The sequence below is a fragment of the Crinia signifera genome, chromosome 5, assembly GCF_055691185.1.
Source record: "Crinia signifera chromosome 5, ASM5569118v1, whole genome shotgun sequence".
Taxonomy (NCBI): domain Eukaryota; kingdom Metazoa; phylum Chordata; class Amphibia; order Anura; family Myobatrachidae; genus Crinia; species Crinia signifera.
This window is the reverse complement of record NC_139221.1, coordinates 332945119-332962779: the sequence shown is the minus strand read 5'-3', so window position 1 is coordinate 332962779 and position 17661 is coordinate 332945119. Positions and strand designations below refer to the sequence as shown.

General features: G+C 47.0%; 1 protein-coding gene across 1 annotated transcript in view; it reads left to right on the top strand.

Moving 5' to 3' along the window:
* WDR97 (WD repeat domain 97) overlaps positions 1-16086 on the top strand; it is a 305848-nt gene extending 289762 nt beyond the window's left edge. The window contains exons 21-22 of the mRNA XM_083145263.1: positions 2590-2755; positions 15907-16086. Coding sequence (XP_083001389.1) covers positions 2590-2755; positions 15907-16086 — 346 coding nt within the window. The remainder of the gene's footprint in view (positions 1-2589; positions 2756-15906) is intronic.
* The last annotated feature ends 1575 nt before the right edge of the window (positions 16087-17661 follow it).

Genomic DNA, 17661 nt, shown 5'->3' with positions numbered 1-17661 from the left:
CCTCACATACAGCTTGGATGTACCCAACATCAGTAGTGCCTCTCATACAGCTTGGACATACCCAACATCAGTAGTGCCTCTCATACAGCTTGGACATACCCAACATCAGTAGTGCCTCTCATACAGCTTGGACATACCCAACATCAGTAGTGCCTCACATACAGCTTGGACATACCCAACATCAGTAGTGCCTCTCAGACAGCTTGGATGTACCCAACATCAGTAGTGCCTCTCAGACAGCTTGGAGTTAACCAATATCATTTGTGCCTCTCATACAGCTTGGATGTACCCAACATCAGTAGTGCCTCTCATACAGCTTGGACATACCCAACATCAGTAGTGCCTCTCATACAGCTTGGACATACCCAACATCAGTAGTGCCTCACATACAGCTTGGACATACCCAACATCAGTAGTGCCTCTCATACAGCTTGGACATACCCAACATCAGTAGTGCCTCACATACAGCTTGGATGTACCCAACATCAGTAGTGCCTCACATACAGCTTGGATGTACCCAACATCAGTAGTGCCTCTCATACAGCTTGGACTTAACCACCATCTGTAGTGCCTCTCATACAGCTTGGATGTACCCAACATCAGTAGTGCCTCTCATACAGCTTGCATGTACCCAACATCAGTAGTGCCTCTCATACAGCTTGGATGTACCTAATATACAGCTTGGATGTATCCAACATCAGTAGTACTTCTCATTCTGCTTGGATGTATCCAACATCAGTAGTACTTCTCATTCTGCTTGGATGTATCCAACATCTGTAGTGCCTCTCAGACAGCTTGGATGTACCCAACATCAGTAGTGCCTCTCAGACAGCTTGGAGTTAACCAATATCATTTGTGCCTCTCATACAGCTTGGATGTACCCAACATCAGTAGTGCCTCTCATACAGCTTGGACATACCCAACATCAGTAGTGCCTCACATACAGCTTGGATGTACCCAACATCAGTAGTGCCTCACATACAGCTTGGATGTACCCAACATCAGTAGTGCCTCTCATACAGCTTGGACATACCCAACATCAGTAGTGCCTCTCATACAGCTTGGACATACCCAACATCAGTAGTGCCTCTCATACAGCTTGGACATACCCAACATCAGTAGTGCCTCACATACAGCTTGGACATACCCAACATCAGTAGTGCCTCTCATACAGCTTGGACATACCCAACATCAGTAGTGCCTCTCATACAGCTTGGACATACCCAACATCAGTAGTGCCTCTCATACAGCTTGGATGTACCCAACATCAGTAGTGCCTCTCATACAGCTTGGACATACCCAACATCAGTAGTGCCTCTCATACAGCTTGGACATACCCAACATCAGTAGTGCCTCTCATACAGCTTGGACATACCCAACATCAGTAGTGCCTCTCATACAGCTTGGATGTACCCAATATCAGTAGTGCCTCACATACAGCTTGGACGTACCCAACATCAGTAGTGCCTCTCATACAGCTTGGATGTACCCAACATCAGTAGTGCCTCTCATACAGCTTGGATGTACCCAACATCAGTAGTGCCTCTCATACAGCTTGGACATACCCAACATCAGTAGTGCCTCTCATACAGGTAGTCCGTTCTACTATTTCTCACGTTCCTCCATTTATAAGACCCTTATCCTATAGCCAGAATATCCAATTCCGCACTGCGGAAGTCTTACTAAGCTACAGTAAATCTTCACCCCCCCCAATGTGTCACCGTAGTCATAGTCAGCCAGCCAATATGTTTGATATGCTCTCCCATTAGAAAATCCCTGCTGTGTGGGATGCTGTAAATTGCTGGGTTTGAGATATTCCACAACTCCTGATTACTAGTGCTAACATCACCTGTACACTAGAGCATGTCGGCCATCTTGTTGTAGCTCACATCCTTGTTGTAGACGTTATTTACCAGTGGGAGGTATTGGGTGAGAATCAGGAAGTGAGAGATTCTGGGAAGGTTTTCTCTTAATAAATTACACATACGTGATACGGTCAGTAGGTCGACAAGCATTAGACCGACATGACTAAAGGTCAACATGGGTTAGGTCAACACAAGCATTAGGCCAACATGGGGAACGTCGACAGTCAAAAGATCGACATGGGGTTTTTAACTTTTTTTTTGAGCTGACATGGGCCGACAGGCGGTATTTCATGCCCTACCATCCACTAGGGCGTTGTGAGAGAATAGAATAGTGTGCCAAGTGTAGGGAGGCACCGTGCCGGAAGTATGGCAAGCACAGTGAGCCATTTGAGGGGATGCGGTGCACTTTTTTAGTGTCCATGTCTGAAAAAAAAAAAAGTGAAACACCCCATGTCTACCTTTCCCATGTCGACATAATGTTTGTGTTGACCTAATGACCCTGTAGACCTTCATGCATGTTGACCTTCAGTGGACAACCTAATGCCTGTAGACCTATTGTGTGTCTAGCCAATGATCCAAACCTGGTTTTTGTGTAACTTCTAGTCACGCTCCCAGAATCTCTCACTTTCTGATTCTCACACCGTATTACATTCCACCCATGAGCTTTCCATATTCTCTAATCCTTAATATCATATTGGCTCCAACCTCTGCGCTGTATCCACAGGGAAACGTTTCTTGCTCTCTTTGAAGAACTTGGTGTTCAAGACCCTCATGGGTTCATTGGCAAGAAGTGCTGGTCCTGGGACACTTGGGCAGAGACCAAAAGCAGCAGGAAAACTCTGAGGAGAACATGTGAGGACTGGCTGAGCCGCTGGAGCTTGCGATTGGTAGTAAGTAATAACAATGTTATTTATATCGCATGCTTTCTCCAATAGGACTCAAGGCATTTATCAGAATGAATCAGAATCGATCGCTGATCTGCAAAGTTGTAGATGATAGCGGTCAGATAGTCGCTGTCCAGACAGAAAGAAAATCTGCCATGTGTGAGCCTGAGGCCCTGCCGCCATGTGTGAGCCTGAGGCCCTGCCGCCATGTTTAAGTCTAAGGCTGGCCTGCCATGTGTAAGTCTGAGACCGGGCTGCCATGTGTAAGTCTGAGACCGGGCTGCCATGTGTAAGTCTGAGACCGGGCTGCCATGTACAGTCTAGTCTGAGGCCGGGCTGCCATGTGTAAGTCTAAGGCTGGCCTGCCTGGTGTAAGTCTGAGGCCCGGCTGCCATGTGTAAGTCTGAGGCCGGCTGCCATTTATAAGTCTGAGGCCGGGCTGCCATGTATAGTCTAAGTCTGAGGCCGGGCTGCCATGTATAGTCTAAGTCTGAGGCCGGGCTGCCATGTGTAAGTCTGAGGCCGGGCTGCCATGTGTAAGTCTGAGGCCGGGCTGCCATGTGTAAGTCTGAGGCCATCTGCCATGTATAAGCCTGAAGCCTGGCCACCATGTGTAAGTCTGAGACTGGGCTGCCATGTATAAGTCTGAGGCCGGGCTGCCATGTGTAAGCCTGAGGCCGGGCTGCCATGTACAGTCTAAGTCTGAGGCCGGGCTGCCATGTACAGTCTAAGTCTGAGGCCGGCCCGCCATGTGTAAGCCTGAGGCCGGCCCGCCATGTGTAAGCCTGAGGCAGGCCCGCCATGTGTAAGCCTGAGGCCGGCCCACCATGTGTAAGCCTGAGGCCGGCCCGCCTCGTGAAAGCCTGTGGCCGGCCCGCCTCGTGAAAGCCTGTGGCCGTCCCGCCATGTGAAAGCCTGAGGCCGGCCCGCCATGCGAAAGCCTGAGGCCGGCCTGCCATGTGTAAGTCTGAGGCCGGCCAGCCATTTGTAATACCCACTGGGCTCCTCTGGTGCTGTAGGGGATTGGTAACTCCGCAGCCTCCCTGACTGCCACACATCCTACAGTCTCAATGGTACTAGCAGAGATGTCAGACCTCTGAACATCTGTGGTAATGTCCAGGGCCAGCTCATTATTCACAACCCAGCTGACACTCACTTGGCTTCCTCTGCCTGCTTCAAAGACGGAACTGTTCATTGAAATTTGCGTCTGTGGTCATTTGGAACCTCTGTCCCTTTCTAGGCTCTCCACAAGCTCTGCAGCCTTTCATTCGGCCTGACACTCTGCAGCCTCAGCCTCTCATTTGGCTTTGCACTCCACAGCCTCTCTGTCAGCAATTACTTAGTAGTGCTGCATGCTGTCGCTGGTCCCCGCACTGTCCGCATCGCACTGAGGAGAGATGCTGAGATGTTTCATACTCGGCGCCTCTCCTCAGTATGATTTCTATTGGCCGCCTAGCGGCCAATCAGGAGCCAAGAAAGTCGGCTCCTGATTGGCCGCTAGGCGGCCAATAGAAATCATACTGAGGAGAGGCGCCGAGTATGAAATATCTCAGCATCTCTCCTCAGTGCGATGCGGACAGTGCGGGGACCGGCGACAGCATGAAGATTACCTGGATTACGTCGGACCAAGACCAGACATCTTCAGCACAGGACCAGGTGAGTAGGATTTCCTTCCACAGCTCCAACATGGATTTCTTCGGACCCGGACACCGCCATGGACCTGGAGGACGACACGGACCGCCGACATGGACCTGGAGGACGACACGGACCGCCGACATGGACCTGGAGGACGACACCGGACACCAGGACAGAGGGCTACCTACGGGATCAAGAAAGGTAAGTATCAGTATGTGTGTAATGTATGTATTAAACTTTTATTTTCATTGTGTCAGTGTGTGTTTATTGTACTATTTTTTTAACTGTGGAACTACAAGTGCCAGCTGGCCCTTTAATGCCCAGCAGGCTGGAACTTGTGGTTCTCCAAGTCCCAGCTTGCTGGCACTTGTAGTGCCACAGTAAAAAACAATAGTTTAATCTTTTTTTTACACTTGAATCAGCCCGATGCCCACCGCCCAGGGGCATCGGGGACAGTACCAGGCTTCAGCCTGGTCAGGTAAGTCCTGGAGGGGGGGGGGACCCCTTCATTGGGGGGGTCCCCACTCCCCCAGGGCCCCTGGCCAGGCTGACTGGTCGGTAGGGATGAATGCTTTGGCCGGGGGGACTTGTATAAAAAGTCTCCCCCCGGCTGTGGCATTACCCTGCTGGCTGGTTTTGCCTGGGGCTGGTTCTTTTTTTTTTTTTTTTTTTTTAAATATAGTCTTTATTTTTTCCTTTTTTCAATAGTAAAAAAAATTGAACATTAAAAAATCACACAGATCACATACATCATTCACAATTTAACATATCTGGTCAAATACTATTATTTCATAATTTTCCCACTATATTTTCCATTTGACCAAGCATTATTCACATCTATATTAATACATAATATTTCCCATCCACACCCCTTCCCCCCCCCCCATCCCCCTCCATCCCCCCGGAATCTGTCTATATCCTCTCATTCATTACTTTGTGTATTTTCCTTTTAACCCTCTTATATTTCTTCGTGCTCTATGTGCCGTGCTTTATTTCTATTCTCCATTATAATATTTTGATTTTAACCATATATCCCACACCTGGTGAAATTTCTCTAGTTTTCCTCTTTTTGTGTACATATATCGTTCATGTTTAATAGTGTTATTAACTAAATTTACCCATTGCTTGATATTTGGGCTGTCATGTGCCAGCCACTTCCTAACTATTAGAACTTTCACCAGTGATATTAAATTTGTGATACATTGCGTTTGGTGCTTATTCATACCTACTATTTGTATTCTATTTAACAAACATGCTTTTTTATCTATAACAAATTCTGTGCTACCCATTTGTCTAATTCTGTGTTCTACTTGTTGCCATATTTTTTGGATATGGCGACATTCCCATAACATATGTAAAAAAGTTCCCTGACAAATACTACATTTCGGGCATAGGTCGTTCTTACTTTTATCATACTGTCTAAGCTTCACTGGGGTGACGTACACTCTGTGCAAGATAAAGAGCTGAATTTGTTGGAACCTGATCGAATACGTCGCCTTCATTGGGGATGCTAGTATTTTTGTCCAATCTTGATCAGTTATATCTCCTACATCTCTACTCCAATCCTCTCTGTTCTTGTCTATCTGATTGTTTTTTAGGTTTCCTAACAGTATCTTATATATATCCGCCACTTTCCTTTTCTTTTTTGGGTCAGCCAGTTGTTTAATCATTGACTCTTGGATAATTACCCCTTCCTTCCCATACGTAGCGTGGGGCTGGTTCTTAAAATACGGGGGACCCCTAGTCATTTTGTCCCCCGTATTTTGGGAACCAGCCCCAGAGCAGGAGCCTGGGGCTGGTTGTTAAAAATCGGGGAACCCCTATTTGTCGGGTTCCCTGATTTTTAATTAACGGCCCCGGCTCCTTCAGCCTGGTGCTGGTTACGGCTGTGAGGGGACCCCACGCTGGGTTTTTTTTTTCTATTTTTTTTTTTCTATTTTTTTTTTTCTATTTTTTTTTTTCTATTTTTTTTACACTAAAGCCTGCACGGATCTGACTGATCCATGCAGGCTTAAGGCAAATACGACAGGGAAAGCAAGGTGTATTTTCCTGTCGTATTTGCGTGCCTGTTTTACACCAATTAGAAGCCGTATTATCAGTACGGCTGCTTAGTACATCAGGAACCACCATTCTTTTGAATGGTGATTTCTGTCGTATTCTATCGATGGTGTAGACATTCGTATTTGTAAATACAAATACGAATGTTCCATCTTTAGGAATACGAATTGTTGTATTTTCGGGATTGTAAATCCCGAAAATACAAATGTGTAAAAAATAGGTGTATTTCTGCCTACGAATACACCTTATTTTTACGAATCCATTTTGGTAAATTTCCCCCTCCTGTTTCTGCCGCATTTAAGATTATGTAAAAATCTGATTGAAAATGTAATTATTTTCACTATGATTGGGATGTGTGTAGAAATATAGCAATAATACCTGGGCCTATTTAGCAAGAATCCCCAGCTGGGGGACAGCAGTGAGAATTTAATCTCTACCTCCTCCTACATATAAAGTACTCCTGTGCCTGTACCAGGCTGCTATAGAATACTAGACATATTGTCCACCATAATGCTCTACGAATAGAGTGGTTAAAAGCAATAAAGCTATTTAATAATACTTGCTAACTCCAGGCCCATAGAGGACACCAGATACATTATCAAATTATTTAGCAACATTGTATACTGTATATGCCTCTCAAGCTCTAATTTAGAATATACCATTCCCTCTTTAAGAGAAGCCTGGGCTCTGTGCCAGGAAATAGTGGTTACATAATAATCATCTGTGTTAAATCAGAGTGCTGTGCATAATAAACAGAGCTATTAAAAGCAATATAATATCCATTTTACCCGCCTCTATCTACGAGATCCTGATCTTTTTCCAACTCAGCTGGGGGAGCGCTGTCAGCCTTAAGAATGCCTACCAAACGCTGCAAGACACCCAAACCGGTGTCACAAGTGGCCTTCTTTAAGTCCTCCTCTCTGGGCTCTAAGAAAGCAAGCGAGACAGGGTCACATTCTCCTAAACCTAATTCCTCCTCCCCTGCGCAGCCCGCCCCGTCACCGATGGATCTCTCTCCTCCCGATGCAAATGCCTTAGATGACAATCAAGCCCTCACAGTAGGCACCATGAAGCTTCTTCTATTTCAATTTAAGAAAGATGTGTCTTTAAGGAGGAGTTTAAGAACACTTTACAAGAATGCCAGAAATCGATTGATGACTTGGGAGACCTTACGGACCACATGGAATCCAAAATGAGTGAATTTGCCTCTTCGCATAATGACCTGATCTCTTCCCACGAAGCATTGCAGACCGAGGTTGCTGCCCTGCGAGATAAGCTCTCTGATCTGGAGGACAGATCTCATCGAAACAACATCAAACTCCGATGGGTTCCAGAAGCAATTTCCAATAGCAGCTTGAACAATTTTGCCATAGATATCTTTCGAAACTCCTTCCAAACAGCTCATCCTCAGATCTACTGATTGATAGGATCCATAGACTTCCCAAAAACAAGGGTGCCCCAACAGAGGCTCCTCGTGACGTTCTTATGAGGATCCATTTCTTAAATAAAAAAAAAGGAATTCTCAATGCAGCCAGACCATCTGAGGAATCGGCCAAGGCTCTTGGTTCCCTACAAATTTTTTGGGATCTCTCCCAAGCTACGCTGGCCAAAAGACGTTCCTTGTATCCTATCACTGCTGCCCTTAGAAAAGAACACATCCTCTACAGATTGGGCTACTCAACCAAACTGCTGATCAATAGAGGCGGCTCCACAGTAGTACTCTCGACTATTGAAGAAGGGAAGCACTTTCTTTCAACCTTGAACTCTGCTAGATCCTCTCCAGGTCACCCGTCTGGGAGTGGACTTCAGCTGGACTTTATTCTGCTCCAGGCCTGGATCACTAGAAGTGGTATCTTTTGATATTTTTCTTTCTAAGGTCCTCATTGGCTTGTTGCCGCTAGATATAGAACTTGAATTTATCTAGTAAAAGTTAGCCTTAATATTTTCTTTACTTATATTTGTTGAAAGTGCCTTCCTTTAGGACAGGCTTGTCCAACCCACGGCCCGCGGGCCGCATGCGGCCCAGGTCGGGTAGTAATGAGGCCCAGTGCATTTTAAGAAATTCTAAGTATAATATATTTAGGGCAACTACCTGGTCCGCCCGCGGCACTGTGAAGTAAAGATGGCCGCGGCCAGCATCGAGTTCTCCCAAACCTAAAATGGCCGCGGGAGCGCTGGTGCGAATGCGCAGGCGCACTCAGCTGCTCCAGCGGTCCGAAGGACGTCTGAGCTGGCGCTTCCCCCACGTGATCCATCCGAGCAGTGCGCAGGGCTGGATGATGATCTGATGGGTGGCGGTGGCAGGAGCAGGCAGCCAGGCCAGCGGTGCCTTCTCATACCCCCACTACCATCAGTGTCTTTGTGAATTGCTGCACTCATCCCCTGTGTCAACAGCTGTGGTGAGTGATCACTACAGGGGGCATTATGAATATAAGTGGCATTACCAGGGGGCATTATGAATATAAGTGGCATTACCAGGTGGCACTATGAATATAAGTGCAGGGCTGGCAACAGAAATCTTGGGGCCCGGAACACTGATATCTCGGGGGCCCCCCAACACCGAACGCAGATTCTTATTACATTGCATATTGAATGGATTTGTTTTTTATTATTAGAAGTAAATAGATAATTAATAATTACAATGCAATATAATACGGGAGGGCAGAGGTGGGAGGGCACAGCATTGTGCGTTGTGTGGTTTAGTGTGTTGCGTGATGTCAATAAACTCATTAGTACAGGTAGCCAGACAAGTGATTAGGCAGCCATGCTTTCAGACCCTGAATCCCTCAGTCTTGGGGCCCCTCAACTGGTCAGGGCCCGGTACAAGTGTCCCCTTTGACCCCCCCTGTCGCCTGCCCTGTATAAGTGGCATTACCAGGGGGCATTATGAATATAAGTGGCATTACCAGGTGGCATTATGAATATAAGTGGCATTACCAGGGGGCATTATGAATATAAGTGGCATTACCAGGTGGCATTATGAATATAAGTGGCATTACCAGGGGGCATTATGAATATAAGTGGCATTACCAGGGGGCATTATGAATATAAGTGGCATTACCAGGGGGCATTATGAATAGTACCATAATACCCCCTGTAGTGATCACTCACCACAGCTGTTGACACAGGGGATGAGTGCAGCAATTCACAAAGAATATATAGAGAAATATCCTGCACTTCACAATCATGCCTTATTCATGTCATCGCTATTTGGAAGCACCTACATTTGTGAGCAGCTATTTTCAAGGATGAAGCACACACAGAATAAAACTAGAACCAAAATATCTGATGAGCACCTTGAGCACTCGCTGAGAATTGCAACAAGTTCCATCAAAGCAAATCTGGATGCATTGGTGGCTGAGAAACAATGTCAAACATCTCACTAACTTCATTTCCAAGTAAGTTTAATATGTTAACTATGTTTTCTATGTTTTTTTGGATGATCAGGTATCGTTACTGTCATTTTATTTTATGTGCGGCCCAAACCAAATTTTCAACTTCTAATGTGGCCTAGGGAAGGTGAAAGGTTGGACACCCCTGCTTTAGGACAAGGTATTGCTGCCAGATATATGGTTTGAAGCTATCTCGTAGTACTTAGTGTTGTAATCTGTGCGGCGCAGAGACTCTTTACTCACCATATATTGAAAAGTGCCTTCCTTTCAGACAGGTTATTGTTTTTCCACATTCTTTCTCTTTTCTTCCCCTTTTATAGCTTAGACTCTGATCTAATGTCCAGGTGTAGCAGTTCCCCGCCTGCTCATCCACTACTCCCTCACTCCTGCTCTGAGTTGCCATGGTTTGGCATCCTACCATTCCCCCCACAGGGGGTCTTTATCCCACCCAACCCCTTTACTTTATGTCCCCTCTACTTCGTTTTTCTGTCACTCTCACTACATACCAACCTTCTTCATTTTTTCGTCTGACTCTGTTATCTCATATTATGTACCCATATTGTGATTATGGTTAACTTTGTCTCTATTAATGCAAAGGGCCTCAATTCACCTAATAAAAGGAGGCTAGCGCTGGACTACTTCCACAAGCACAAGGCCAATATCGTAGCTGTACAAGAAACTCATTTTATGGCCTCTGCCCCTCCACTGTTTCATGATAGACACTTCCCTTACTGTTATACAGCCAATGGCCCTGCCAAGAGGGCAGGGGTTGCAATTCTGATCTCCCAACAATGTCCATTTTCCCTCATGTCTCAATTCTCTGACCCTGAGGGCAGATTTTTTATTCTAACGGGCCTCTTAGATAATAAGAAAGTAACTATAGTCTCTAGTTATGCCCCCAATACTAAGCAACTTGCATTCTGCAGAAAACTCTTCACCAAGATCCAGCAATTAGCTAAAGGGGCCTTGCTACTGCTTGGAGACTTTAATTTAGTTCCAGACCCATCAATAGATAGTTCACAAACATGTTCCACGTCTCGTAGTCAATCCCCCCCCCCTCGAAGAGTATCAAGCAGCTACTCAAAGAGCCTGATGCTGGGGGGATGAGGAATTTCTTCGATAAAATCACCCTCCCTACATTGTCTCCGGTGGATTGTTTATCCCTTAACATCCCTTGGACTCTGGAGGAGGTCCAGTGCGCTATTGACTCCCTTTCGAATGACAAAGCCCCCGGGCCGGATGGCTTCCCATCCAAATTTTATAAGACATTTAAATCCCAACTATCTCCTATACTTGTCAAAATTTTTAATGAGGCTTCTGTAACTAAGTGTTTCCCCTCAGAAATGCTTGAATCCCGCATTGTTACTATAGCTAAACCAGGTAAGCCCCCTACCTCGGTCTAAAACTATAGACCCATTGCGCTTCTCAATTCAGATCTGAAGCTTTATGCTAAACTTGTTGTGAACCGAATAAGCCCTCTCCTCCCTTCCCTCATTAAAAATGACCAGGTGGGTTTTGTCTTAAATAGGCAGGCCCCAGATAACACACGCAGGGTAATAGATGTTATTGAGCATTGCTCAACAGAGAAGATCCCCCTCCTGGTCCTATCGTTGGACGCCGAGAAGGCCTTTGATAGGCTCCACTGGGGCTTTATTCAATTAGCCTTGGAGAGGTTTGGCTGCCAGGGACGAATATTAGATTCTATTTTAGCCCTCTACTCTCATCCCTCCGCTAAAGTGTTCACCAACGGATGTACCTCATCAAGCTTCCAAATCACTAATGGCACTCGTCAAGGGTGTCCCCTATCCCCTTTAATATTTGCACTCGCAATCGAGCCACTAGCTGAACGCATTCAATGCGATGACTCCATTTTAGGCCCGATAATTGGCAATCTTTCCCATAAGATCAGTCTATTTGCCGACGATGTTCTATTATGCATCCTTGATCCCATAAATTCCCTTCCTGCCCTACATAGGTTACTGCAAGAATATTTCGAAGTTTCATACTATAAACTCAATACCAGCGAGACAGAAGCCCTCCCGCTAGGCCTCCCTCCTGATATAGTCATCAAGTTGAGAGAAACTTATAACTACTCTTGGTAATCTTGTTCTTTAAAATACTTAGGAATTCAATTGGCACCCGGAAAGCACATCATAGATTGTGATTACAACCCGCTGTTGAGGGTGTTTTCGGATTTAACTAGAGACTGGATGATGCATGATGTTTCGTAGCTGGGGAGAATTGCTGCAACCAAAATGGTTCTCCTACCAAAATTAATGTACTATCCCAAGACTTCCCTCTAGGTCCATTCTTCAAAGATTTAACCAACTTGTAACTAAATATGTCTGGAAGAGGGCTAGACCGAAGATAGCAAAGAAAACTCTAATAAAACACAAAACTAATGGTGGTGTGGCGTTCCCTGATTTAGAAAGTTATCTTGCTTCTTGTATCCTAAATCAAGTTAGGGACTGGATGTCTCCTTTCGCTCAAAAACCCAGGGTAGTCCTAGAAAGCTCCAATTCCCACCCGATTCCATTGGTAGACTTGTTGTGGCTCCCCCCTGCGATATCGCATAAATATGCAGCACAGTGTAAATCTATCCAAATATCATTAGATGTTTGGCATAAAGTGGTAGAGTCTGCAGATAGGGCAACCCTACCAGCCCCTCCACAGATAGGGCAACCCTACCAGCCCCTCCACAGATAGGGCAACCCTACCATTCCCTCCACAGATAGGGCAACCCTACCAGCCCCTCCACAGATAGGGCAACCCTACCAGCCCCTCCGCAGATAGGGCAACCCTACCAGCCCCTCCACAGATAGGGCAACCCTACCAGCCCCTCCGCAGATAGGGCAACCCTACCAGCCCCTCCGCGGATAGGGCAACCCTACCAGCCCCTCCGCGGATAGCAACCCTACCAGCCCCTCCGCAGATAGGTCAACCCTACCAGCCCCTCCGCAGATAGGGCAACCCTACCAGCCCCTCCGCAGATAGGGCAACCCTACCAGCCCCTCCGCAGATAGGGCAACCCTACCAGCCTCTCCGCAGATAGGTCTACCCTACCAGCCCCTCCGCAGATAGGGCGACCCTACCAGCCCCTCCGCAGATAGGGCAACCCTACCAGCCCCTCCGCGGATAGGGCAACCCTACCAGCCCCTCCGCAGATAGGGCAACCCTACCAGCCCCTCCACAGATAGGGCAACCCTACCAGCCCCTCCGCAGATAGGGCAACCCTACCAGCCCCTCCGCAGATAGGGCAACCCTACCAGCCCCTCCGCGGATAGGGCAACCCTACCAGCCCCTCCGCGGATAGGGCAACCCTACCAGCCCCTCCGCGGATAGGGCAACCCTACCAGCCCCTCCGCAGATAGGGCAACCCTACCAGCTCCTCCGCAGATAGGGCAACCCTACCAGCCCCTCCTTTGTCACTTAAGGCCCTTAAGTCTCTAATCCCTATCCCCCAGCTGAATAGATGGGTTATTCAGGGCATATCCTCCGTGGGTGATCTCTACATAGGTGGGCACCTCAGGTCGTTTACTGATTTACAAATAATTTCAATATTCCTAAGCAGGATTTTTTTATTTATTTACAATTAAGAAGCTGGCTCCAAGCACACCTACCAGCATCTAACCAATCTCCCTTCCTCCCTCCATATCTTAAAAATTTAGCGAGTGCTCCCTGCCATAAGGGAGGAATTTCTAAATGGTATTCCCAGCTCCTCTCAGCCTCAGATGGACATAAAACAACGGTACTTGTGTAGTTTCACTACACAAGTACCAAAACAACTTCTCAATCACAGTGGGAAAGAGACCTAAACGTGTCCTTCTCTGAGGATGATTGGGATGATATTTTCAAGTCTTGCTTTAAGATTTCGCATGCTTGCACCACTCTGAAATGTTTTTTAAACTCATCCACAGAGCCTACTTTACCCCTGAGAGGTTGCATAAGACCTGGCCATCCACCTCCAACCTCTGTTGGAGAAGGTGGGGTTTAGTTGGAAACCTTATTCACATCTTTTGGGAGTGCCTGGTTCTGCGGCCTCACTGGGCTGATGTGTTCCATCTGATAGGCATTATACTTAACCACCCCACTGCCCCTGACCCAGCCCTAGCACTGCTTCATATTTTTCCACCCTCTTTTTCTGCTGCTGACAAATATTTAGTTGGTCATGTGCTGATTGCCACCAAAGCCATGATTGCTAAATTGTGGAAATCAGATGCCATGCCGACCATAGACTCCATTCGTAAAAAAGTCCACAAACATTATACTTTCGAAACTTCCGGAGCAAAATACTCCTGTGCGCCAAACTCAATACTGATGAAATGGTTTGGCTGGTCCCTCTACTGTGACAAAGCGGCATCTCTGGTCCCTCTACTGTGACAAAGCGGGCATCTCTGGTCCCTCTACTGTGACAAAGCAGCATCTCTGGTCCCTCTACTGTGACAAAGCGGGCATCTCTGGTCCCTCTACTGTGACAAAGCGGGCATCTCTGGTCCCTCTACTGTGACAAAGCGGCATCTCTGGTCCCTCTACTGTGACAAAGCGGCATCTCTGGTCCCTCTACTGTGACAAAGCGGCATCTCTGGTCCCTCTACTGTGACAAAGCGGCATCTCTGGTCCCTCTACTGTGACAAAGCGGCATCTCTGGTCCCTCTACTGTGACAAAGCGGGCATCTCTGGTCCCTCTACTGTGACAAAGCGGCATCTCTGGTCCCTCTACTGTGACAAAGCGGGCATCTCTGGTCCCTCTACTGTGACAAAGCGGCATCTCTGGTCCCTCTACTGTGACAAAGCGGCATCTCTGGTCCCTCTACTGTGACAAAGCGGCATCTCTGGTCCCTCTACTGTGACAAAGCGGCATCTCTGGTCCCTTTACTGTGACAAAGCGGGCATCTCTGGTCCCTCTACTGTGACAAAGCGGCATCTCTGGTCCCTCTACTGTGACAAAGCGGGCATCTCTGGTCCCTCTACTGTGACAAAGCAGCATCTCTGGTCCCTCTACTGTGACAAAGCGGCATCTCTGGTCCCTCTACTGTGACAAAGCGGCATCTCTGGTCCCTCTACTGTGACAAAGCGGGCATCTCTGGTCCCTCTACTGTGACAAAGCAGCATCTCTGGTCCCTCTACTGTGACAAAGCGGGCATCTCTGGTCCCTCTACTGTGACAAAGCGGCATCTCTGGTCCCTCTACTGTGACAAAGCGGCATCTCTGGTCCCTCTACTGTGACAAAGCGGCATCTCTGGTCCCTCTCTGTGACAAAGCGGGCATCTCAAATCTGCTCAGTGATACTATCGAGGTATCAACTCTAGCCTCAAGCTCTAACGGCCTCGTATAGTGTTATCTTATTTACCCCTAGAGTCAGACAGAACCGTTATTGATTTAAATACTGGTATGTTCTTGTTTTTCTATCAGAGATATTAATTTGTGTAATTGTGACTGTTATTCTTTAAGCAGTTCGATGCAATTGTTTTTTGTATCTCATTTTTTTATGTACATGTACCCTTCCCTCCCTTTTTCCTTTCTGTTCCCCCCCCCCCATACAAAATGTCTTTCTGACAAAATTTCTTGCAATAAAAATTTAATGTTTAAAAAAAAAAAAAAAAGCAATATAATAGATTGACCACAGCTAATGTAAGCGGTTCCTATCTCTTCCAATACACCTACGGCATAACAGAGGTTCTGTATTTTAAATACACTACTGTCGCACGATTTTTCTACCTTTCTCCCTACACATTGAATGTATAGTATATCTCTATATATGTAAACTCTTTTTAACCTCTTATTTCACCTTGTCTAAACGTTGTATGCCCTGAGTTTCAACTAAATAAAAGTAAAACCAAAAGGGACATTTTTATCAGTTAATTAAAAATAAAGATACCAAGTTATACACTAAGGTGTGCATCCAATCATACAATCATACAATCATACAATCCAATCGTACAATCCAATCGTACAACCGCTTTTTTGTATATATTGGGCTTTATCAAGTGAGCACAAACAGGTGTCCCCCGAACTCTGTGTATTCAGGTGAAATAAAGCATGAGATGTAACGAGCTGTATCTGCATTTGCAGGAGCGAGTCGCAGTAGGTAGACATAACCCGCTACAAGAGACTTTATCCAATGATGTAGCCGCCATCGATGTTCTGAATTATTACTGTGAGGTGCAGATGGAGAAGGAAATCAGGAAAATTAAAGATTCTGGCCCAGAACATAGGAGCACGGTGCTGGCTCTCCCACCCATATACAGGTAACACATGTCCCATCTATGACCCCACAGCAGCCCCAATATGGCCCCTATACCCTATACAGCTGCACCCTAGATATTGTACATTGTGGTCTGGGACATGGAAGCACAGTGCTGGCTCTCCCACCCATATACAGGTAACACATGTCCCATCTCTGACCCCACAGCGGCCCCAGACCCCAATATGGCCCCTATACCCTATACAACTGCACCCTAGATATTGTACATTGTGGTCTGGGACATGGAAGCACAGTGCTGGCTCTCCCACCCATATACAGGTAACACATGTCCCATCTCTGACCCCACAGTGTCCCTATGCCCCAATATGGCCCCTATACCCTATACAGCTGCACCCTAGATATTGTACATTGTGGTCTGGGACATGGAAGCACGGTGCTGGCTCTCCCACCCATATACAGGTAACACATGTCCCATCTCTGACTCCACAGTGTCCCTATGCCCCAATATGGCCCCTATACCCTATACAGCTGCACCCTAGATATTGTACATTGTGGTCTGGGACATGGAAGCACGGTGCTGGCTCTACGACCCATATACAGGTAACACATGTCCCATCTCTGACCCCACAGTGTCCCTATGCCCCAATATGGCCTCTATACCCTATACAGCTGCACCCTAGATATTGTACATTGTGGTCTGGGACATGGAAGCACGGTGCTGGCTCTCCCACCCATATACAGGTAACACATGTCCCATCTCTGACCCCACAGTGTCCCTATGCCCCAATATGGCCCCTATACCCTATACAGCTGCACCCTCGATATTGTACATTGTGGTCTGGGACATGGAAGCACGGTGCTGGCTCTCCCACCAATATACAGGTAACACATGTCCCATCTCTGACCCCACAGTGTCCCTATGCCCCAATATGGCCCCTATACCCTATACAGCTGCACCCTAGATATTGTACATTGTGGTCTGGGACATGGAAGCACGGTGCTGGCTCTCCCACCCATATACAGGTAACACATGTCCCATCTCTGACCCCACAGTGTCCCTATGCCCCAATATGGCCCCTATACCCTATACAGCTGCACCCTCGATATTGTACATTGTGGTCTGGGACATGGAAGCACGGTGCTGGCTCTCCCACCAATATACAGGTAACACATGTCCCATCTCTGACCCCACAGTGTCCCTATGCCCCAATATGGCCCCTATACCCTATACAGCTGCACCCTAGATATTGTACATTGTGGTCTGGGACATGGAAGCACGGTGCTGGCTCTCCCACCCATATACAGGTAACACATGTCCCATCTCTGACCCCACAGTGTCCCTATGCCCCAATATGGCCCCTATACCCTATACAGCTGCACCCTAGATATTGTACATTGTGGTCTGGGACATGGAAGCACGGTGCTGGCTCTCCCACCCATATACAGGTAACACATGTCCCATCTCTGACACCACAATGGCCCCAGGCCTCAATATGGCCCCTATACCCTATACAGCTGCACCCTAGATATTGTACATTGTGGTCTGGGACATGGAAGCACGGTGCTGGCTCTCCCACCCATATACAGGTAACACATGTCCCATCTCTGACCCCACAGTGTCC